This window comes from Aquila chrysaetos, chromosome 23 (genome assembly GCF_900496995.4).
Source record: "Aquila chrysaetos chrysaetos chromosome 23, bAquChr1.4, whole genome shotgun sequence".
Lineage (NCBI taxonomy): Eukaryota > Metazoa > Chordata > Aves > Accipitriformes > Accipitridae > Aquila > Aquila chrysaetos.
The window spans coordinates 3,723,067-3,745,723 of NC_044026.1; the positions used below are offsets into that span (position 1 = coordinate 3,723,067).

Consider the following 22,657-nt stretch of genomic DNA (forward strand, 5'->3'; position numbering starts at 1 on the left):
GGCGAAAGCAATTCTTAGCAACAGTGATTTTGGCAGTATAAAATTAATATGAAACAAACATTAGAAGCAGAGAAACTGGAAAGCAAAAGCCCTGTGGCTCTGTACACCTCTGCATCTCTTGTACCGTGCTGCCAGCGAGACAAAAGGAGGAAGACACCGACCTTCCCCTTAGCTACTTGCTTCCTTGTTTTCGAGGTCTGGGATGAGTGGGAGATGGCCATTCAACCCTGGGTGTTGAGTTTTTGTTTGTTAATAAGCACAAAACGGCCTCTCCCCGGCTGAACAATATTATTACACATGCTGAAACCTACACAGCCCCTTCTTTAGCGTGCTAAATTATTTTTAACAGTAACGACCACCATGGAAATATATACTCAGATAAAAGCAGGACTGACTGCTTATAAAAGGAAGTCCTGTATTTATCAAAAGAACAGATAAAACTCAAGCTAGGAAAAAATAAATTTTCCTTTCTGTAATATAGATAAAAAGTACTGTATTTTTCAGAAAATAATTTACTGATTTTTCATTATTTAAAAAGTATGATTGGTTCGGATTTTACATTGCTGCATGATCGTGAAATATAAATGATCGGACGTTTTCCACTATGATGTAACACCATGATCACCTACACAGCAGAAGAGAATAAGCAAAAAAAAAAAAAAAAAATTCATCTCATGGCTGTCAGCTATTATTTTACTGCCTTTTATGACGTGTATGTATGACTGTATTCTCCAAGGGCTTTTTCATGATTTGTTTTAGAAAGGAAGTATGCGAAAGAACGAGGCTCTTCACACGAAAACTCTTGGCTGAAACGCAAGATGCTCCGGACTGAACACGAAGCCGTCGGCGCCCGCGTAGAGCCGGCCAGGAGCACCAGCCCCGGCGCTGACGAATCCCGCCCGCTCGACGTGCGGCAGCTCACGCTTCTGCCAGGAAAGCCTGTGCTTTTTCTGCCTCTTATCTCGTGGCGTTTTAGCACAAAATCGCAAGGAGCCTCGGCGGCGAGGACCAGAGCAGCCCGTCGCGACGAGGCTCAGCATCCTCGCAGCAGGCTGGTACCCGCTCCCCCGCCTTCCCTCCAGCCACCTCCTACTCCCCTTGCCGGACATCCCTCCTCCCTCGCACGACAAGCGCACAGATCCGTATTTTTGGGGTGTGAGAGGAGGCTGTGCACGCGCGCACCTCTCATCCCTCGAGCGGGCACGCTCCGTCGCGGCGGGTCGCCGCGGGCACGCGTCCCGAGGTGCCGCAGGACCGGCCACTGCGCCGTGACACAACGCGCACCCGTGCCTAGCACGGGGTGACAACGCTGCGCGATTTACCGAATTGGACAGGGGCTCAAGGAGAACGCACGGAGCGGGCTTTTCTGTCAAAAAACGATACATCCAGGGACGTTTATGTATTACACATACATACATGTATTTGTGTGTGCGTGTGTCTTATTTACAGATAAATAAATGTTAATGGAAGTCAATCAAAACACAATCAATCAAAACAAAATCTTCCTTCCACTTTACTGCATTAAAATAATTAAAAATTCATAAATTATTACTATTATTGGAAATGAAAACGTATTGATTTGCTTATAGGGATGACAATATAGCAAACCTGATACAAGCTGCAATAAAAGCATTTCAAAACATGTAAGAAGGCAGCCAATAAAAAGGCAGCCTGCTAAAAGCTCTTTCAAAATGAAATTAGAAATTAAGAAGTAAATTCATAAAATCATGTCTTTTTATAGTAACTCACAGAGGGGTTTTTGATTAGAATTAGCCTGAAATTAATCCGCAAATAAACATGTTCAATAATGTTTACTGAAATGATCATTTAGTAAAGTAAATATGATAGTGCCTGTATTTGGCTGACTTCTTGGCTGTCTCTCGGAAGGCAATCAGGAGGCAGCACACCAACAGAGCAGCGTCCCCTCCGTTTGGTTAGGACGGCGATATCTTTACCCCTAGTCCATCCACAACTGCACAATCAACATTTTAGAGCTCTCTTTCCCTCCACCCATCTTGCACCTAAACCCACTTTAATGATACATCAACTGCAGCAATTAACGAACCTTTGTCCAGAAGGGGAAAGACTTTAACAGCTTAATGAGACAGTAATACATATTAAAATCAATATTATTCAGATGATGTGTCTATTCTAGTCCTCCCTCTGAAAATATCTGAGACTGTAGGAGAAATGATCATTAGCATTTTGATAACAATCTTGCCAGCCTCCTGTTAAAACATTTTCTCTTTAAACTAAAACTGGGATTTGTTATCTCATGCAAGCAGACCATTCCAAAATTAGCAACAGCCAATTCATATTGGTTTGGATCAGATTTTTAAAAAAACTTGGAAAAAAAATTAATGCTAACTTGCCCGAATAATCAGATTCTCATGCCTGTTGCTGTAGCAGTGGAAAGACACTCTAAGCATCGACTAAGAAGCAACCTCTTCCCATAAATACCATTTTTGTGCACGGAAAGGCACTCCTTAACCATATACAGCATTAGTTTCACTTGTCTGATAAATCATATTCCAGCGGACAGCCAACACGAGGGACAAATTCCTCACTAACACAAATCCTTAAGGTATCTTCAAAACAAAACGTGGCTGAATGCCGCAGAGCAGGAAAGGGCTTTGCACCTTTGTCCCGTCGCCTTCGAGAGCAGACGAAAATTCCTCAGCATCCCCGAGTCATGTTATGTTATGCGATCACCATGGTGAAAGAAAACAGTCCCATCTCGCTCTTTTTTTAATTAGCGAATCCCGCAGCCTTCCCTCTTCTGGCACCCGGCGCTGCAAACCAGACCGCTAAGCCTTCCAGTTTCCAAAACGGGACAAGAGAGAGACCCGCTGCAGAACCAGCTTTACGGCGCTCACGAGGACGTGCGTCCTTCAGAAACCTCTGCCCTCGGGTCAACCGCACGCCAACAGACCGGTCGCACCAAAAATCCCAACCGCTCCCACGGGACAAGCAGCCAAACTTCGGCAGGGGCCAACCCATGGCTTTGAAAGTGCCAGAAACCGGTGAGGAGACAAACCCGAGCGCGGTTTTCGCTCTTTAACCCCTCAATAGCTGGCCCGCAGATGCAGAGGAGCGAGCCTGGTGCCAGGCACCCAGCCTTCCCGGTGACCCCCAAAAGAGGGGCGGACACGGGGCGCAGTCCCAGCAGCAACTTTGGGCAGATATTAGGGTGCCCATCGCCTGAGCTCACAGGTGACCCCGGCTAAGAGCCACCAGTGGGCAGCAAGCTCTGTGGAGCCGATGGAAGTTATGCTTAAAAGACTGGGCAGAAAGTGCTCTCAATTCCAGATGTTTTACATTTTTCTCTCTACTTCTGAAAACAAAATGTCTTTTTAATACCAAAAGTAATATTCCCTCCTTCTGGCCTTCCCCTGAACTGAGAGGCATCTCATGTACACGTATCGTTAAATTAATGTTTGTTCTTTCTAACCGAATAAAAACGTTCAAATTACATGCAAAGGCAATTAGATTAAATTATTGGGCACAGGCTATGGGGTTTTTTTTAAAGCTATTCAAACAATTTTAAAGGTTTTTCAGCAATGCTCTAGCAACATAAGCAAAACTTTCCGCAAAGAGAAGGTAACGAGTTTAACATTACTGCTGAGGAAGACGGTAACGGAGCCAAGCAAGTAAAACTAGCACATCAGCAACCCCCCCGCCACCCTGAACTGTCAGGAAAAGGCACGGCTCAAGCTGTCACAGGAATCCGAACTGGCAGAAGAAAGAGGATCTGGGGCTGGTAAATGGGGAGAACCCGTTCCCAGGCCCATCTGCATGATGCACTAGAAAGAAATTTTTCTCAATTTTTTTTTTTTTCACTCTTTCTTTTTTTTTTTTTTTTTACTTTCTTTTTTGCATAATGGTCAGGCCAGTAACTTTCCAGCCAAAGTACCAGTCTGCTCCATGCAAAAGGCTTCTGTAATCAGGAGCGGTTTGGTTTGGTGCAAGACTAAGGATAAATAGGTAGCTTTCAGCTGGCACTGCGTTTCCCCCGTGCTCCCTCCCCAGCTGCAGAAGCACAGCTGCTGTGGGAGCTGGGGCAAGGCCAAGGTCATGCGGCTTTCTCAAATCCCGTAGTTTATCTTTGTCCAGGCTCTCATGTCCTATTAGAACTAATCTCGGGTTCTTCCCATGACAGCTTACCCCAGATTGGGAAAACCTGTTGTAAAATATCAGATTTTAACAAGACCGCATTGAAAACGCTTGCAAAAATTCAGCTCGATATGTGATGAGTGCGTGCTGGAAAGCCGAAACCATGTGCATCCCCAACAGTTTTGGTCTGCACAAGCCACCAAGTCCCTGAAAACTGAAAGAATCCAGTGCAGCAGAGGTCAGCAATTACAATGTTGCAATGCTTAAAGACATTAATCAGAGTGAAGTATTAGTTATAACCGGCCGTCTGAAGCTTAAGGAAAGGCTTCTAAGAAAGAGTGATCTATGACTTCAAAAGAAAGTGGCATCCCATAGTTATGGGTATTACAGGTGGGTTACCGAAGTGCAAGAGGGAATTATGTTTTTCGTCTGAAATTTAGGCAGTGCTTCTTAACAGAGACAGCATGGAATGCTGAACAGAATAGTGAAATTAGAGGCGACATTCTATATACAACAGTGCAAAACAGCGCAAAGTACCCGGACAGACTTTCCAAGTTGAAACCGTAACGGGATATTAAGCTAAAATTATGAGACAGCGAACAAAAATAACTCCAGACTAGAAGAAAAGACCTTCCCAGAGCATAAAATCCTCCGCGGCATAAATAAAATATTGTTGTAGCATTTTATGCGGCAGCTTATCGACCACAGGGACACAGCTTTGTCTGGGAAGAGCCGGCGTAGCCTCCCCCTGACCCGCAGGTACCGGCACCCGGCATTAACAGCCAGCGCCTTCAGCCGGTCTGACCCGTTGGGCACCCAGCCAGCACCCGGAGTCTGCCCGAACACGATCGGATAAGATTAGAAACAAGGAATACAGCGTCCTCTTACAGCCCGTACACGGCGCTCATCGCCGCATCCCTGCGCCGACGCTCCCCGCAAAACAAAGCGCGGCATCTCTGCCAAACCCCCTTCAACAGCAGAAAATAACCGTCGTAGCTTCCAGCGTATACCGCCGGCGCTTTTTAATCTCCCCAAATCCCGGCCCCTCGAGTAATAACTCTGCGTTTGTAGGGCAGCTTCCCTCTGAAGAGCGTGAAGCGCGGGGGGGGTGGGCGAGTGCTACTGGGGCAGGTTTTCGGCCGGGAAATGTGAAGCTCAGAAAGTTGATGCAGCTCGCGGGAGGTCAACGGCCGCGTTCTGCACAGAACCACGCTCCCTCTGCCTTCTCAGCCTCAAAACCACGGCAGTGCCCTCTCCCCGAACAGCAGAGATTTAGGGGAGGGAGGCAAAGGCTGCCGGAATTAAAACGTGCACGGGATCTTAGGGCTGAGTCGAGCAAGTCTATCCATCTCTCTTTGAGTAACCAGCTACCGAACACCGAACGCTGTCATATGCTAAGCGTTAACCGGCGTTCGTCATGAATCATTCAGAGGGATGACGTGCAGGGATTAAACTTAGCATTCACATTTGACAGCGAGAGGAGTCCCGCAGAGGCATGCCACACTGACACAAACTAATAGCGAGGGTCTGGGGCTAGTGGCACAAAGTCCTCTCCACGGCCCCACGACTCTTCTAGGTGTTTCTGAGCCACTGCTGGCCATCCCCATCCAGAAGGAAAAGTCCCCTGTCAACACTGGCACCCTTGGGTCACATCAGGCCCATCGTGCATTTTTCTAGCTCGCAAGTAAAAGTTAACAGCATCATCCAAAGATGGGTAAAAATACTCCGTTTCTGGAAAACATAACGGACATGAAGATGACACCTGCAAATGGAGGGGTTTCTGAAAAGCTTAAGAGCTCAGCGAATGATGAATTTTTCTGACTCAGCCCCTCAGCGATCCCCTCTCCTATGCTCGCTCACTTCTGTGAGGACAGCTTTAATTGCTGGGATTTTAAATACTCCTGGCTATATTTTTCGCAATACCCTTTGGTATGATTGTTAATCTCCTGCGCTGAGACACGTTTTTTAGCCATCTGCCAGACAAAAGAAAAAATCCTCAAGATCAGAGACTTTGACATGTGGAATATCAGTCCTATCTGGATGGCTTTACGACAAAGTTCAGGCACTGGCCAGCCAAACTACAGTATCAGAAGCAAATAAATCAGAGAGAAAGAACAAAAGTAAGGTAAGTCCGTGGGCCTGTGCACACTGTGCGCTGCTGACAAGGGCGGCACTCCCATCTGTGCGAATCTGATCATTAAAAGGCCAAGCTGAAGAGTCTCCTCTGCCCAGGACGAAGTGTGTCCCCTACACAGCCCGCTGCTGCTTGTAGCGGATATAAATGCATATAAACACGAGACTCCATCCGCTTCCTCTTGCGTGGCCCAGGGTGGGAACTTCACCTGATAGAAAATGTATACAAGAAGGAAATGCAGCAGTGGAAAATTACTGCAAGGTCTACTCCACGTTCAATCCGCTGTAAGCAGTGTAGGACGAGGCAGGACTGTCATAAAAAATAATGAGTCAATGTCTGTTTTGGAAAATTTCTCCAAACGGAGCAACTGAAAAGCCTAGATAGCAAATTAGCGCTGCTCCCTCTGCTTGCAAAACTCGGGTGAAGCCAAGGGTAGTAACCTTTCCCCTGGGCTAGCAAAAGGCAGCCTTCCACCTGAAACGGTGAAATAGCTCTGCAAAGCTGATACGTGGGAGAAGCATCCAGTGCAACTCATGGGAGCACAGCCCATCCGTCACTTCACTCAAGCACGCTGACACATCATTTTCCTTACGCGCACATCTTACTCTGCCGTTCCCTATACCCCCCTCCGGTAACACACCACACGCCGATCCGTCACTTCGGCCACCTTCTCTCTTCTGGGAAAAACGAGAGACATGTTTTGTTTTTCTAGGTTGTTTCTTTTTCATGCAAATGTTGTTCTCGGTTTGTATTGCAAGCGAGCAAGCAATGAGCCCCGCACCTGGAGTGGGAGATGCCTGGTTTGGGAGGAAATTACTGAAGACTTGCATGCGTTCAGCTGGCTGTTAGATCTTGAGAACTCCTGAAAAAATTCTAAGTGATACACTGCAATAATTGTTAAAAAAAACCCCAAACCCCACGCTCAGTAAAGAAGGCAGATTTACCATAATGCCTCAACAATCTAAGAGAGCCATTTCCTTTGACAGAACCTGAATTCCCCGGGCGGTTTGACAGTGGTAATGGAAACAGAGGAGCCAATAAATTATAACCTTGTGTGTAATGTGCCTACCATTATAAACCACTCTTTGCCTCCTGCTTTATCCCCCGGGGGGGCCACTCTAACAGTTGCTGGATTTCCTTACCCTCATTCTTCCAGTGTGCTCTTTCAGCAGTCGGACCCTTTTATGAAGTCTAATACCATGCTCTGCATTTCCATAGCATCTTTCATGTGAACACCCCAAAATATGCTTTACCATTTAGAAACAGACTATCGTTTTTTTTACAGGCTGAAACAGAGGCATTGGGAGACTAACTGGCTTAGCAAAGGTCACATACCGCTCTGTATCGATAGAATCCCACATATTTTTCAAGCATGTATTAGTAGGTAAACACCACTTCCCGATCTCTCATACTCAAGATGTATACCACGTATCTTAAGACACCTACAGTACTTCGGAAGCGTTTCTGAAAAATGGTCCTGGACACCTTTCGGAGCAGCCCCAGTGCCAGTTCATCCCCAGCGCAGCCCCTCTCGCACGGGGTTTCAGCACTCTGGATAGACCAAGTCTGCAATAAACTATGGGAAAAGAAGGACCAAAGACCGGATAAAGATACACAAAACCCCCCGAGTTTTGCCAAAGCGATAAACAACATTCGTTGATTTTAGAAAATACCATCTACGCAGAAAGGACTTCCCCAAAGTCTAAGGTGTAGAAGCAAAACACAGGCGTAATAGCAACACGGAAGCTGGCCCTGCTCTGTCTTCTAAGGTTAATTAAAACTCTCAGAGAAACAGATCCCTGGTGTGGTTCAAACATATCGGCCCGAGGATCTGGGCAAGTCTGAAGTCTGATAGAAGTGACCTTGGCTCTCTGCCATTACATTTCACAATTAGCATTTTCCTTCCTAACCAAAAAAGCCCATAATGGCATGTCCCATTTTATATACCACATTACCTAAAATGAAAGGTAGTAATTAGTAAAATAGTGTAATTTGCATTTAAGCCCCAGGCAGCAAATCTACACCAATTTCTGAAATTAAAAAAAAAAAGTACATATCATAAAGAATCACTTCAGCTCTCTCCAAGGGGGCTAAGCTGTCCAAGACCAACGTAAGACCAAAAGGGATGCAATTCTGCTCTTCAGTATCAGCCTCAAAAAGCCTAATTCTAGGCAGGTTTGTACCATCTATTGTTTAGTACAGGGAGAGGTGCTGTACTCTTGTCTCCAGGATAGCTCAGCAATCAGCTGTATCAGCAGCTCCAAGGAGGATTATTCTCCCCTGCTGCTTTTTTTAAAAGCAGATTAGTTCAGACTTTCTTTCACTGTAATGAACCTTGTAAGGATCAAGCACATTGCATTGATTTTCCGGATAAAATTGTGCGGTCAGTCAAAAGGCCAAGCAAACAGCTTCACAGACCCACTCTGCCCCAGCAGACCCAGTGCCCCAGAATCACCCATTAGCCCCAGCAAGGGGAACAAAATTGCAGGTGTTAACCACAAAAGCCAAAAGGTGATTCTCAGGTCATGTGTAACTTTGCTTTCAATCAAATTCAGGTGGGTACCAACCCACGCAGAAACAGACCACAGAACTGAAGGTGCTCACCGAAATCCTATTCAATCAAAGTCAGAAAACGATAGAACGCGATGTGTTTTCATTTACTATACGATACCCGCAATAATGGCTAGGGAAGTAACTCCTTAAAAATCTGCCAATTTACGGTAAAATAATGAAAATTCAACTTCTCTAAAAATTTGCATTAAGGTTTAAAATTACTCTTGAGTAACTTTCCCCGCCAAGCATTTCCTTACACGCACACGCCCCCCTGTAACGTCCTAGCTTGACTAAGATTTAAAGATAAGAAAACCAGAGATTGTCTTCTTGCCGGCTGGTCACAAAAGCTTGGCCAGGGTGCGAGAGCCTGCCTCCGCAACACGAACCCCGCAGGTGCAACAAGCCTTCCACGCAGACCCTACCTCCTGTAAGAGACTCCTCTCTGGACGTCAAACCCGACCGGGAGGATACCGTGTTTTAAACTACCTACTGAATGCAAACTCCCCGTTTTGTAACGCTGAAACCCAAGATGACAGGAGCTGTCTGCTGTGGCAAAGCCGCAACCCTAAGTTTAGTTGAAAAAACAAACAAGCAAAAAAAGCAGAGGGCAGAATCCCACTGCCTTTTTTTCTTCTTTAAATTTGACAAACCATTATCAAATACCTGAAGATCACCACGGTCTACAGCCCAGCAATAAAGGACCTACCCTTCCAGAAATACTGCCAAGGCTATTTCACTTCAGACTCCAAAACTGAATTTTATGGAACAATGTATGGCATTTGCCATCATTTCCTGTAGGCAAAACTTCAAAATGCTGCTACAGGTCTATTCATTTTTCTCAGAAAAAAAATAGGAAATGAATTAATTGAAACATTTACTATAGCAATACAACTTCACAAGGAATCTCTGCATTGACCTTTCCAAATCAAAAGCCTGTACACTAAACTACAGCTCAAGCAGATTTCAGGAAAGATCAAAGACAGTTAAATATATCCGCTATCTATATGACATTAGAAATAAGATGAAGTTCACAGTCTTCAGAGCGTCTCCGTTCCAAAGTCTCCTAAAGAGGTCCTATAGTAAATTTTATCGTATCGAATTAACAGCAAGACAGAACACCGGGAGGAACCGCTCTTGCCCCCTCCGAGTCAACGAAACCCTCGCCGTGGATTTTAAAGGGAACAAGACCGGGCAGCGCTCGAGCGCAGCTTTAAAATAAACAAATGCCGACGTCGCAGTACTCTCCTTCAATAAATCACGCACCTCGTACAGAAAAATGAAACTCCCTTCCCTCGGGAGGGGAAAAACTTCAGCTTCCAACCCCGCTCAACTCCGGCTGCCGGGAGGAGTCCGGGTGCCGGTACCCGGAGCGGAGGGGAACCCTGGGGGCTGAGTGGAGGTACCGGGTACCGGACCCCCCCGGGACACTCATCCCCACGGGCAACGCGAACGCGGGAGCCAGCTCCTGCCTTGCACCTGACGGACACCTTGGCCAGAGGCCGACGGACCGAATAAAAACGCTCCCGAGGCACTTCGCCGTTCTAAACTCCGGCAACCACCTCCAGCCCTGCCGCAGCGGGGGCTGCCCCGGGGCCCGTCGGTGCGGCAGCCGGTACGAGCCCCCCCCCCCCTCCCCCAAACCGGGGTGTCCCGGTCCCTCCCGCCACCCGTGGCCCCCCTCGGAGCGTTTTGAGGACACCGAGCCTCCCATCTTTACATCGAGGTCTATGGGGGGGGGGGGGGGCAACCTCAAGCGCGGGGAAACGGCCCCCACCGCCCCGCGGGACGTCCCGCCGGCAACCCGCCGGGGACCGTCCACAAACGACCACCCAACCCCAACCACCCTCTCCCCCCCCCGGGGCCCGGCACCCACCTTTCCCAGCAGGGCGCTGCGGCTGGCGGCCGCCAGCTCCCGCAGGCTGGCGGCGGCTGAGGCGGCGGCGGCGGCGACGGCGCTTGAAGGGGGGGCGGCGGCGGCGGCGGCGGCGGAGGGCTGGGGGTACGCGGGGACCCCGGAGCCGGGGCTGCCGCTGGCGCCCCCGGCGGTTCGGGGCCGTTGTCGGATACCGTCCAGGAGGCGGACGAGGAGGATGTTGGCGGGCAGCTCGTCCACGCCGCAGCCCACCAGGATGCGGCACTCGGGGCAGCGCAGCTCGTGGCGGGAGCTGACGATGCTCTCCAGGCAGCGGCGGCAGAAGGTGTGCTGGCACGGCAGCACCTTAGCCGTGGTGTCCAACCGCTCCAGGCACACGGAGCACTCCAGCAGGTCCAGCAGCGACGACTCGTCCATCGCCGCCGCCGCCGCCGCCGCCGGCTCCCGCTCCGCCGCCGTTCCGCCGCCGCTCCGCCGCCCCCTCGCCTCCGCCTCCGCCCCCGCCCCGCCGCCGCCGCCGCCTCCTCCGCCTCCCCTCCGCGGGGCAGCGCAGGGCCCCGACGCCCCTAGGGCCGCCGCGGCCGGCGGCGGGCCGGCGGCGGGGCGGCCATCGGGGCGGCGGGGGTGCGCGGTGGGGGGGAGGAGGAGGAGGAGGAGGAGGAGGAGGAGGCGGCGGCGGGGCTGCCCCCGGCGACCTCGGGGGTTGCCGGGCGGCGCTGCCCACCGCCGTGCGGCGAAGCGGCGATGCCAGCGGCGCGGAACGGAACGGAACGGTACGGTACGGTACGGTACGGGAGGAGGGCAGCTGCCTGCCCGCGCCTCCCCCCCCCCCCACCTCCGCCGCCCGGCGCGGCCCGGCGAGCCGCCCGCCGCGCCTCCGCGCGGGGCGGGGAGCGACGGGGAGCCCCGGGGGGGCGCCCGCGGCACGGCGGCCGCCCCGCGGGCGGTCCCCGCCCGCCCCGCCGCCGTTCCATGGCTCCCTGTAACTCGACCCAGCAGGGCTCGCCGCCCGCCTTCCTCCGCCGCGGCTCCCTCCTCCTCCTCCTCCTCCCTCCCTCCCTCCTTCTGGCGGAGGCTGCCGGACGGGCCGTGCGGCACCGGGGGCAGCCGGAGGAGACACCCCCCCCCCCCCCCCCACCACCACCACCACCACCACCACCTCGGGGAAGCCGAGGACACCCGGGCGGGGAGGGAGCTCCGGCAACCAGCGGGGCTGGCGGTGGCGGCCGTGGAAGGGCTCCGCGGGCACAACGTGGCCCCTCCGGGGAGCGGCGCCTGCCCCGCGGGCCGGCAGCGGGGCCGGGGCCCGCGCCGCCCTGCGGCCCCCGCCATCCCTGGCACTGCGGCGCCCCCTGGCGGGCGCGGCGGGGCGCAGCGCGGGAGCCCCGTGCGGCGGCCCCCGGGCGCTGAATCCAGCGCGTCCCCCGAATCGTCCCGCTTTAAATCGTTATCGAAAGGGGAAAATAAGAGCGAGGGTCGCGTTTCTTCTCCCTGCCGGGCGTTCCGTGCTCCAGGTCGCCGCCCGCACCCGTGCGGTGCGGTCGCCACCCGGTACCCGCCTCCCGGGTGCAGCAGCAGGAGCGCGCCCGCGGGCCGGTGGGAACAAACGGGTGTTCAAGACCTTGCGGGAAGGGGCGAGACCCCGGCATTTTGGGAGTTACGCAGCCTCGGTGTGTGCTAACCGCGGGAGGGTTTACAAAATAAGATGCAGCCACTCGCACGTGTGGCATATAAGCAGAACTTCCCCTTGGAGAAGCTGCAGGGGAAGCCCTGTTCTTCAGATAAATGTTTCTTTTAAAAAAATCCCTTTTTTGGCTAACCTTCGGCCATTAGTGTGATTAAAGGGCCTACTTAAGCCAGAAGCTACTATTGAAATACATCGTAATTTTGCCAAAGAGAATTTTCATTTGCGGTCCAATACCTAACCCAAGCTTTCTTCTGTGCCTGTGCCATAACAGAGCACTTTTGGATTTTGGGACTGCAATTCAAGTGCTTGCAGAAGCCTTGCTATTCCTCTCTCAAGTGACATCATCTTTAAAATTGACTTTTTGTGAGGGTTGTGTCAGGAGGGCTGCGCAAAATCTGTCAGCTTTATGCCTCTGCAGTTAACTTCTGGTGTAGAGAGCAAGATGACCTGGTTGGGATAAGGGTCGTGTAGATACTGTATAGTAAAATTTACTAAATTTCAGTGGGCAAAAAGCCATGAATCTCCTGCTGCTCTTGTGTTACTCTAGAAGAGAAGGAGTAAGTGTGAAGCTAAAGAAAAGCTTCTGATGCAGAGCTCAGATCATTATTTGTTGCTGAGTAGTGTCCAGTAATCTAACCTATGTCCTTGCAGAAAGAAATACCAAACCCAACAGTTTTAAACTGTAAATAGTGCTGATGGCTGCAGAAATGTGAAGTACAGGATGAAGGACTTGGGCTTTCTCTGGAGTAAAACTGTTAATTTAAGAAAAGGGAGTATTGGAGAACCTTTAAAGATAAAAGGCATTGCTTCGACAAGGAGAGGAAAATACTGGAAAACCTGTAACAAAATGCATAATCATTTCAGGACCTCAGATGCCTTCCTTCAAAGGTGAAAACTGGAGTAGGACTGTCAAAACGTAGAAGCCAAAAGCGCTCTGTTACACAGCAGCGTAAATCCAAAGTACCTCCAGTGACTAGAAGGGCGCTTTTCATCCATCCTTCCTTCTGGTTGCTCCAGGGCTTGCAGGCAAACCAACCTGTCACCAGGTCTCCCAGAGTTGCCCAGTTATATATCCTCAAATCAGGAAAAACACTCTGGAGAACCAGCATCCAAAGATGATGAGAGGGTCCCTTGACACTGGGACAGCTTTAAAAAGGTGCAGACGTGCAAACCGTTTATTATTTGACAGAAGAAATTGCTGACGCAGTTAAAATGAGAGTCTGGTGCAATCCACCTGTAAAGCACCCTCTTGAACACGAGCTGGTTGCCATCAAGGAGAAGCAGAAGCTAAAATTGCAGCAAAGCTACAGCAGACAGAGGCGAGGGAGCTCTCAAACCACCGCGGAGGACATGGGGAAGGATGGAGGAAATGGGGAACCTGAGAAGGGAAAATGAGAAGAAAAAGAGGTGAGGAAAAAGGGAGGAAAGGATTAAGGGAGGGTAAGGTTTATACAGAAGTTATACAAGGGATTAGAGGTAAGTAAAAGCACACTTCTCTGGAAAGGAGGGAAAGGCTTGTTAGTTGGGCTCCAGCTAGAAAAAAAACACCTCCTGAGTGTTTGAATAGGCTTTGATGTCAAAGAAGCATTTTCATGCTTAAAAGTTTAGCGTGTGTTTGTGTGCTTCCCTGGGCCTGGGCCTAAATGAGAGTTAGGCCAGGCCTGAAGGAAAAGAAAGAAAGAAAAAAAATAATCATCACACATATTTTCTCTTCTTGCCAAAGAGACCGTGGGAAATGCTACGTTAAATATTGAGAAATTAAATACTCAGATTATTAAATTTAGACATAGAAAAAAATGAAATGCTCAGAAGCCTGGGATAAAACACGTAGAAAGGAATGGAAAGAGATACAGAAGATGTAACAGGCTTTGGTCTACTTTAAAGAAATGTGGATTTTATTAATTTCCCTATCTCAGCTGCCAAAACATCTAGCTTCAGATTATAAGCGTAAAGTGATTATTTGTGAACTAATTAAGTAATGTGATTAACACGGTTCTTAAGCAGAGGTGCTGTTTTACACACAGGGATGGAGCTGCACGTTTTGCCGCACGTCCCTTGGTAAGTGTGTTTGAGGAGACAGCTGATAAGCAACTCCTGTGTCAGGCTGTGGAAGCAACTTCACTCCCGTGGTGGATGAAACAAATCCTTCTTGATGCATTAACTTTGGAGAGTACCTGGAGACAAAAAGAGTCTCAAAAAGGCAAAACACTGTTGCAGGAGAGTGGAGTGCTATTGATGCATTCCAAGACTTCATTTGGAGTTGTCCTTAAATTATAACAACATACCTAGGTATTGCTTAGTGTCTCAATTAAAAATAAATTTTTAAAAGCTTGTTCTGCTTTCCTGGTTCTTTTCCCTGCATGATCTTTCTTGCTATTCAGTTCAGAACGGGCGAGACTGACAGTTTTTGCCGTCTTGTGGCTGTATCTATGTTGGTTTCAAAGGCACTTTCTGGGGACAGTGCGTCGACGGTATACCTTCAGCTTTGCCTTCATATACTTGCATGCTGCTCTTGAAAATGGCTAACTCATTTCCAGTCTTCTACCAAATGGGACCTGATTATATAGAAATTATTCTCAATCCTTGCCTGTATGCTTGCTCTGCTTGTAAGGGTCTACAGCACAATAACTATTCAGTTTGCACAGCTAGGGAACATTTGCCTGCTAAATAACGAGTAGCTCTTATTTGTATGATTCATTCCAAACCTGGAAAGCATTGTAAGAATGGTAGGCATTATTATTTCAGAATGAGTCAATGTAATTAAACTTGCAGTGGAATGCACAGCAGTCCATTTTTACTATTGCATTTTCTCTATATGTTTAAATGATCATTTAGTTGTGCTTACATTACTTGATTTATTTATATTTAGATTCAAAAAATTAAGGCATTCTTGGACTTCTGAAGTGAATGATATTAATACTCAGCAGAGGGAAGGAGGGAGACTTGTCAGCTTTGTCTGTTCTTCATTTTGCTGGACCTAAACAGTCTGGTATAGCTAGCAAAAATTACCAAACTGATTTCAGACCATGGTAATACTTCTGCAAAATGGGCAAGTTTGATGATGGGATCTGCTGTCTGCTCCTTTGACCGGAGATGAGATTTTTTGATCAAGATCTATCTGTCATCTACATATACATTCCCCCTCCATTGCAGAAGCCTAGCAATAGCTCTGCAGAAAGGCTTTTCTTACACACAGAGGGGATAACCTCTCTGTTGTCTGTCAAAAGACAGATTGTACAGAACCAGTGGCTGAAAATCCTTATGGAAGCTACAGCAGGCCCACCGCCCCCAGGGTACATTGGCTGTTACGATACCTGTCCTGGCAACGTATGTGTGGCAGCCTGCCCTTGCATCAAGGTCTAGAGAGTGTATCTGAGATCCCCCATATAAGACAGTCATAGAAAATCCATTCAATGCCAATTTAAAAGACTGGTTAAGGAGGACATACACCTTAAATTTGTCTTGACAGCGTTTTAACACCAAAAAGAAAATCTTTGCTCGCTTTGTGTTTAACCACAACATCAAAATCAGGAAAGAAAGAAGGACATCCATATACCTCCGCTATCTCCTTACATGCATGCTGGGCAGGTTGGCCACAGTCAGAAGACATGTGCTCAGCAGCGCAGTGGAACGGCAGCAGATATCCAGGCGGGCTCTGCAGCCACCCTGCCTTACCTTCCCCAGCAGCCCCGGCTGCCTGCTCTGTCCCCTCCCTTGCACCTTACCTGTGTGTCTTCATGAAACTCAGCCAGATGAAAAATAACCCTGAAAAAAAATTGCAAAGAATTTTGACCATAAAAACAACAGATGAATGTTAAAACTATACATTAGGTAAATGACTGCATTCTATTGCGGTTTTGTTTCAGTAAACTTGTGAATTAAAATGGCATTTCCTCTGAGGATACGTGGTGTCCGTTGCCAGTCTCAGCATCGCAGCCTATCAAACCACTGCAGTTTTTCGACGAGTTTTTATCACATTCCTTGTAGTTTGGGTTTGCTAAAGACGTGGATGGAGGCAAGCCAGGCGTTGTCTGTTGTGCAGCTCTCACTACACATCTAGCCCTCCTGGCAAGGCACTGCCCTCCCAGTGTGATTATACAATATTTCTTTTGCATGGCTTTCAAGATGCATCTTGCTTGGGCTTTTAAAAAATTAAAACTTGAGCTTTTAAAAAAAAAAAAGTTATAGTAAAGGACTGAAAAATAGCTTCAACTATTTATGAGACTACCTTCTTTACAGTAAATTTGGCATGAATTATGCAAGGAGCTTTTAATCTTTGTGGAAATGAGCTTGATGGCATCAAAGGCTGAAGACTAATATTATTCTAGTCCTGAGGAACTTTTTCAGGTCACAACTGCAGTGACACCCATTAGTTCCTTGTCCTCTCTAGGAATCAGTTACAGTTCTGTAAGGTGATAAAAAATACATTCCATTTCTTTTCTCTTCTTGGTAGATCATAAATTTGATTAAATTGTCTTCACTTGGCCACACAGATTTTTCTTAAAAATTGAAAGAAAGATATTTCTGTTAGCGAGGAATTCATTTACCCCATTTATCAAAATACTTCTTTCAGTTTGTTCTCATATACTTCTTCCCACTAATTCTCATGTAAAGTTAACAGCATCTCTGAGGATCTCTGACAAAGTCTCTGTATCAGGTTTGCGTGGCAAGGTTTTGGTAGTGGTGGGGTTACAGGGGTGGCTTCAGTGAGAAGCTGCCAGAAGCTTCCCCCACGTCCGACAGAGCCAATGCCAGCCGGCTCCAAGACGGACCCGCCGCCGGCCAAGGCCGAGCCCATCAGCAACGGTGGTAGTGCCTCTGGGAGAACAGAGTTAAGGAGGGGAAAAAAACCAAAAAAAACCACCAAACCCCCCAAACTGCAGAAGAACAACAGTAGCTGGAGAGAGGAGTGAGAACATGTGAGAGCCCCAGCCCTGCAGAGCCCCAGGTCAGTGCAGAAGGAGGGGAGGAGGTGCTCCAGGCGCCGGAGCAGAGATTCCCCTGCAGCCCGTGGGGAAGCCCACGGTGAGGCAGGCTGTCCCCCTGCAGCCCAGGGAGGTCCACGGGGGAGCAGATCTCCACCTGCAGCCCGGGGAGGACCCCACACCGGAGCAGGGGGATGCCCGAAGGAGGCTGGGACCCCGTGGGAAGCCCGCGCTGGAGCAGGCTGTGCCTGAAGGACTGCAGCCCGTGGAAGGGACCCACGCTGGAGCAGTTCATGAAGAACTGCAGCCCAAGGAAAGGACTCACCTTGGAGAATTTCGTGAAGGACTGTCTGCTGTGGGAGGGACCCCACGCTGGAGCAGGGGAAGAGTGAGGAGTCCTCCCCCTGAGGAGGAAGGAGCAGCAGAGACAACGTGTGATGAACTGACCCCAACCCCCATTCTCCTGCACTGCTGGGGGGCAGAAGGGAGAGAAAATCAGGAGTGAAGCTGTGCCTAAGAAGTAAGGGGTGGGGGGAAGGCGTTTTAAGATTTGGTTTTAGTTCTCATTACCCTGCTCTTGATTTGATTGGTAATAAGTTAATTTTCCCCAGGTGGAGTCTGTTGTGCCCATGATGGTAATTGCTGAGTGATCTCTCCCTGTCCTTATCTCGACCCACAAGCCTTTCCTTGTATTTTCTCTCCCCTTCCCAGCTGAGGAGAGGAGGGATGGAGCAGCTTTGGTGGGCACCTGGTGTCCAGCCAGGGTCAACCCACCACAGCCTTTCCTTGTGGATGCACTGCAGCTGCAGGGAGAACACAGCTCACCTGGCAAAGCTGCACAGCTGCAGCAAGGCCACCCCGCTAGCAGAGGCCCAGGGAGGGCATCCTAGTTATTCCTCCGTTATGATTTCCTTGCCACAGCTGTGAGAAGACAAACTATTTCATCGCTGTCCTACCACTAATAAAACACCCGTCCAGTTGTTTTAGAGAAATTCATTGGGCGGAGTAAGAAGAGATTGCGATGGTTAATCTATACCTTTCTAATTGCGAGGGTTTTAAGAGTTTAAAACTGGCTGTTTAATCTTCTTGTGTTGCCGTCGTTTTTAAAGGCCCAGTTGCCAGTAAACTTACACTTGACATCTGAATTTCTTGGATTTGTGTGCCCTCATAGAGACTGGATTGTGTTCAGCTGGGGATGGTTTATATTTCCACTTTTCATCCAGGTTACTCAATTACTCAACTTACAGCGGCCAGCCAAGAAAACTGATTTGCCTGGAGCCTGGTTTTTTTTTTTTCGGGAGGCCCGTCTTGCACGTATCTGCCTGGTACTGCATAGGCACAGCAGTTGTGTTCGTGTCCCCGGGGCAGCGGTGCTGCCGGGGTGGCTGGTCCTCACCTCTGCGAGGGAAAACTGCAGGGCCTGAACCATGGTGTTATCAGTGTTTTCTTCAAACTTTAACTGGCACACCTAGCCGGCAGAAACTGCTGCTGCTCCATCAGTTATTTGATGCGTGATCAAGTTAACAAGCCATCTGCAGCTAAAACATGAAAAAATACTGTGCACTGTAAAATTCTTCATTTCTGTTTCATGCTTTTGACTTAATAAATTTTTTTGTTTGTTTTAAAAGGAGAATTAACTTTTCTTTTCTTACATGTGGTTCAGGAATAACGTTGACTTTTTTTGTAAAAGTTTGGAAGAATGAGGATTAATTACCATATGTAAGAGAGAACACGTGTTCTTTCAATCAGTATTGACTTCTTTAAATTGAAGAGGGAAAACAGCAACCAACAATGCTGCCAAAATAAATGTTTAATGGAGCACAAGGTTGTAATTTTCCCTATAATGAGGTGTACCAGCTCTAGGAACAAAATGGGTACCATCTCCGCAGACAGGCATGTACTGGGAAACATAAAGGCGCAATACGCAGAGAAGTCTTCACAGTTTCAAGCTACAGACAATACAGGCAGGGAATAACTCAATAGACTTCATTAATATTCAAACAAGCAGCTGTCAACACTTCATCCCAGCACAAGCTGAAGCTCCTTGCATAGCTTTTACTACCATAATAGTTGGGTTCATCGGCAGTAGATTGGAAAACATGCAATACTAATGAACCCTCCCTGCTTCTCCTGGCCTACCATTTAATCCTTCCTGAAGTGAAAAACATTTACTACATATGCAATACCACGCTCCCAAGAGGCTTCAGGTTCAAAAGAGATGTTTCAATTTTGTTTCTTAGCAACATACATCCAATAAAAGTGAAACACTACACAAACTGTAATATGTTTGTGTTGTTTTAATCTATAATGCAGTACTTTGCCAATGCTAAGGAAGTACGCTGCTACAGGATCTTTACAATGTCTCTTATAATTAGACATATGCATTTTTTGTTTTCCCATGCTAGATTACCTGCTGCAGAATATATTTCTGAAGACACTATAATGTATTCATGAATAATAAATAAAGAGGTAAGTTCTGCTCTAATAAGGGCACATTTGCCAGGATTATAGCGTGGCCTGTTACATAGGAAGAGATCTTTTGATGTTTCATTTGTAGGCAGCATTGGGGCATCTTGCGAGGACTTGATTTCTAGAACGAGTATCGGCCAGCCTCTGATCCTAAAAGGCTAAAAGGATTTGTACAGCACTTATTTCTTGGAAGGACAGTAGGCACGGCTTAATATTTTCTTCTTCCTCCTCCAATGGCTGACTTGATGGGACCAAAACCAGTTTTGTGGTTTCTCGACTTCAATGTCACATCGAGGAAGAGGAGGAGCCAGCCAGGTGCCCAAAGGCACATCGAGAAATACACCCTACAGAGGAGCTTTCAAAATTTCACTCACTGCAGCTATAGCTCTTCCCTCCGTCATTTGGCATAATTGCTTCCCCAGTGCCGGCAAAGAGGAATAGGAAACGTGGTATTTAGCTTCTTCCTATGCTTTTTATCCTTGTCCTGTATATATTTATCTTTAAAATTCAGAAATGACTCATCTCGAGAAAACTGTAGTACTTGTATTCTGTAAGTGCCTGGTAATAACAGTTCCAGCACATGAACACTGTGTTTTCAATAGGCAAATATTAGAAAGGTGGAAATGACAAAATTCACTATATAAAGAAGTGCTGTCTTGTTATTTAATGCAGTATGCGAGATAAAAGAAAACAGTATAAATGGTGTCCTGTCTTCCACCAGCTTGGAAATATCCGATTCAAGAAATGCTGCAACGTTTCCAGTTCACACCACGATTCGCCTTCCCGGGAAATCTTGGGCCCCGATCCTCTTCATGCTGACCTTATACATCATGTTCCCTACATTAGGCACTTCTACAGACTAACTTGTATTTTCTAGCAGTGTGAGCTGAAAAATCAGTCTGAAATATTCAGAGAAAACTGGCTTGAGGGGAGGCCCATAAGTATCTAGCACCATAGATAGAACTTACAAATTATTTAGCATTGAACGTAGCTAAGGAAAACAATACCACACAGAAACACCAGGTGGAACTAGGAGGAGAGGATAGAAAGAAAAAAATCCTCTTTATAGTTTGTCAAGTTTTCTGAAGAAATACTCTTTCTAAATGCAGTCTTGGTAGAGAATGACTTATTTACTTATATTTCGCTAATTATCAGCTTCTCTGGATGCATACAAAATTCAACAGGCTGATTGGCTTTTTAAAGCAAAGCAGCAAACAATCTACTCAGAAATAATGAATATGATAACTCAGCCTAATATGATAACCCAGCTTGACACCTCCCTTTGCATGCAAAATTTGGTGGCAAGACATAAACCGTCCTCATACTGTGCTCTAATTACCCTATTTTTTTAGAAAAGCTGAACACTTAGCAGCTCTTGCTGAGGTCAACTGCAAGTTGTGGCTGCTGCCTGCCTTTGTAAATGAGGTTATAAAAGTCAACAAGCTCTGTCAAAATAGCAGAGGAACTGAATCACATGGTGAAAGGGCACAGTTTCTCTCGTGGAAATAGTTAATTCAGCTGACTTGAACCCTCAATAAGGTAAAAGGAGGTTTTTTCCCTAGTAGAGACCAATGCATTGCAAGTCCCTGCAGATCAGTAGCTACCCCTTAATTTGCACTTCAACCCTGAATAGGAAATCACCCTCAGCTGCAGTGAGATGCTGCCTACACGTTTCGCAGAGGGCAAGGTGCCAAAGAGAATCCTGAAGTGAAGTTTTGGAGCAGCCTCCGGTTCTTGCCTCGTGGAGAGCTGTCAGAGGAGGAGGTGCTCCGTGGTGGCAGCTCCAAATCATCTCTGTCCTCAGTAAATAGGAGGGGTGCACATCCATCTCCCTATAAAGAAATTATATTAGGAAGTACTTCAGATTTTGTATCTTTAGCTTTTGCTTCTACAGGAAACACAATTGGAAGATCCTGAGATTTGCAGGATTCAGCAAAACGGACGATAAAATCTTCCGCTGCTGCTTGTGTGCCCTGTGCCTATTTTTATAACTTGACAATAATTTTGATACCCATTTAGATGTTACTGTTAAGTTCCAAGTGACTCCCCAAGTTGAAATATTAAAATTTTTTATCATTAAACAATCCTGTATACATTTGAAGGGTTGGGGTTTTTTTGTATGTCAGTGCATTACGCTTACAAAGGCACTAATAGCAAAACCTTAATAATTCTGTTTCTGTTTAATCAGAAATATTTACTGGGGAAATTATGTAAAAAATGCATTGCCTGTAATATAGCAATTAATCAAGTATTCAGTGCCTAGCATTCAAGGTGATTTTCTTACATGTGATGTTTACATGGAGGCATTCGTGTTTTCTGGATAGAGAAGAGCGATCATTCATACTGGGTTTTCTGTATGAGTACCCCTTCACAAATCAGCATTCACTCTTCATATGCTTCTCTGGGGTTTACCTTCCCCATGAGCATTACAATCAGAGCGCTTATTTGCTAGATCACTTACAGAAAGAAAACACGAAAAGGTCTTGAATATAATCAAAGCACTTTTTCTTCCATTTGCAGAAATTCTCACTATGTACCCAGCTTTCTATTTACCAAAAAAAAAAAAAAAAAAGTTTCTTTCTACAATGTTAATTTTCCCCTTTTTATTCCCATCTGAGAAGCTGAATTATAATAGCTTATAACTGGAAGGCCAGTTCCTACTGTCTTACCCCTTCTGTAATAATTCACCCTTGCGGAAAAAACGTTAATGTGGCTCAGCAGAGCAGCATTTATACCTCATTTGCAGAGCATAAATTATATAGTCCAGGGTATTGCACATTAGGTTTCCCACCCCATAATTTAAAACTGAACATAATCAATAAAATTACAGACTCTACAACATTGCCTTTCCAGACCACATTTGCATGTTGTCGATGCTACTGTGTGTTGTAAAAATCTGCACA

General features: G+C 47.3%; 1 protein-coding gene across 1 annotated transcript in view; it reads right to left on the reverse strand.

Moving 5' to 3' along the window:
* The window catches only part of SH3RF3 (SH3 domain containing ring finger 3), a 250,616-nt gene extending 239,450 nt beyond the window's left edge, over positions 1 to 11,166 (reverse strand). Inside the window, exon 1 of the mRNA XM_029999202.2 lies at positions 10,674 to 11,166. Within this exon, the coding sequence (XP_029855062.1) occupies positions 10,674 to 11,090 (417 nt within the window). The 5' untranslated portion in view covers positions 11,091 to 11,166. The remainder of the gene's footprint in view (positions 1 to 10,673) is intronic.
* Between the last annotated feature and the right edge of the window lie 11,491 nt (positions 11,167 to 22,657).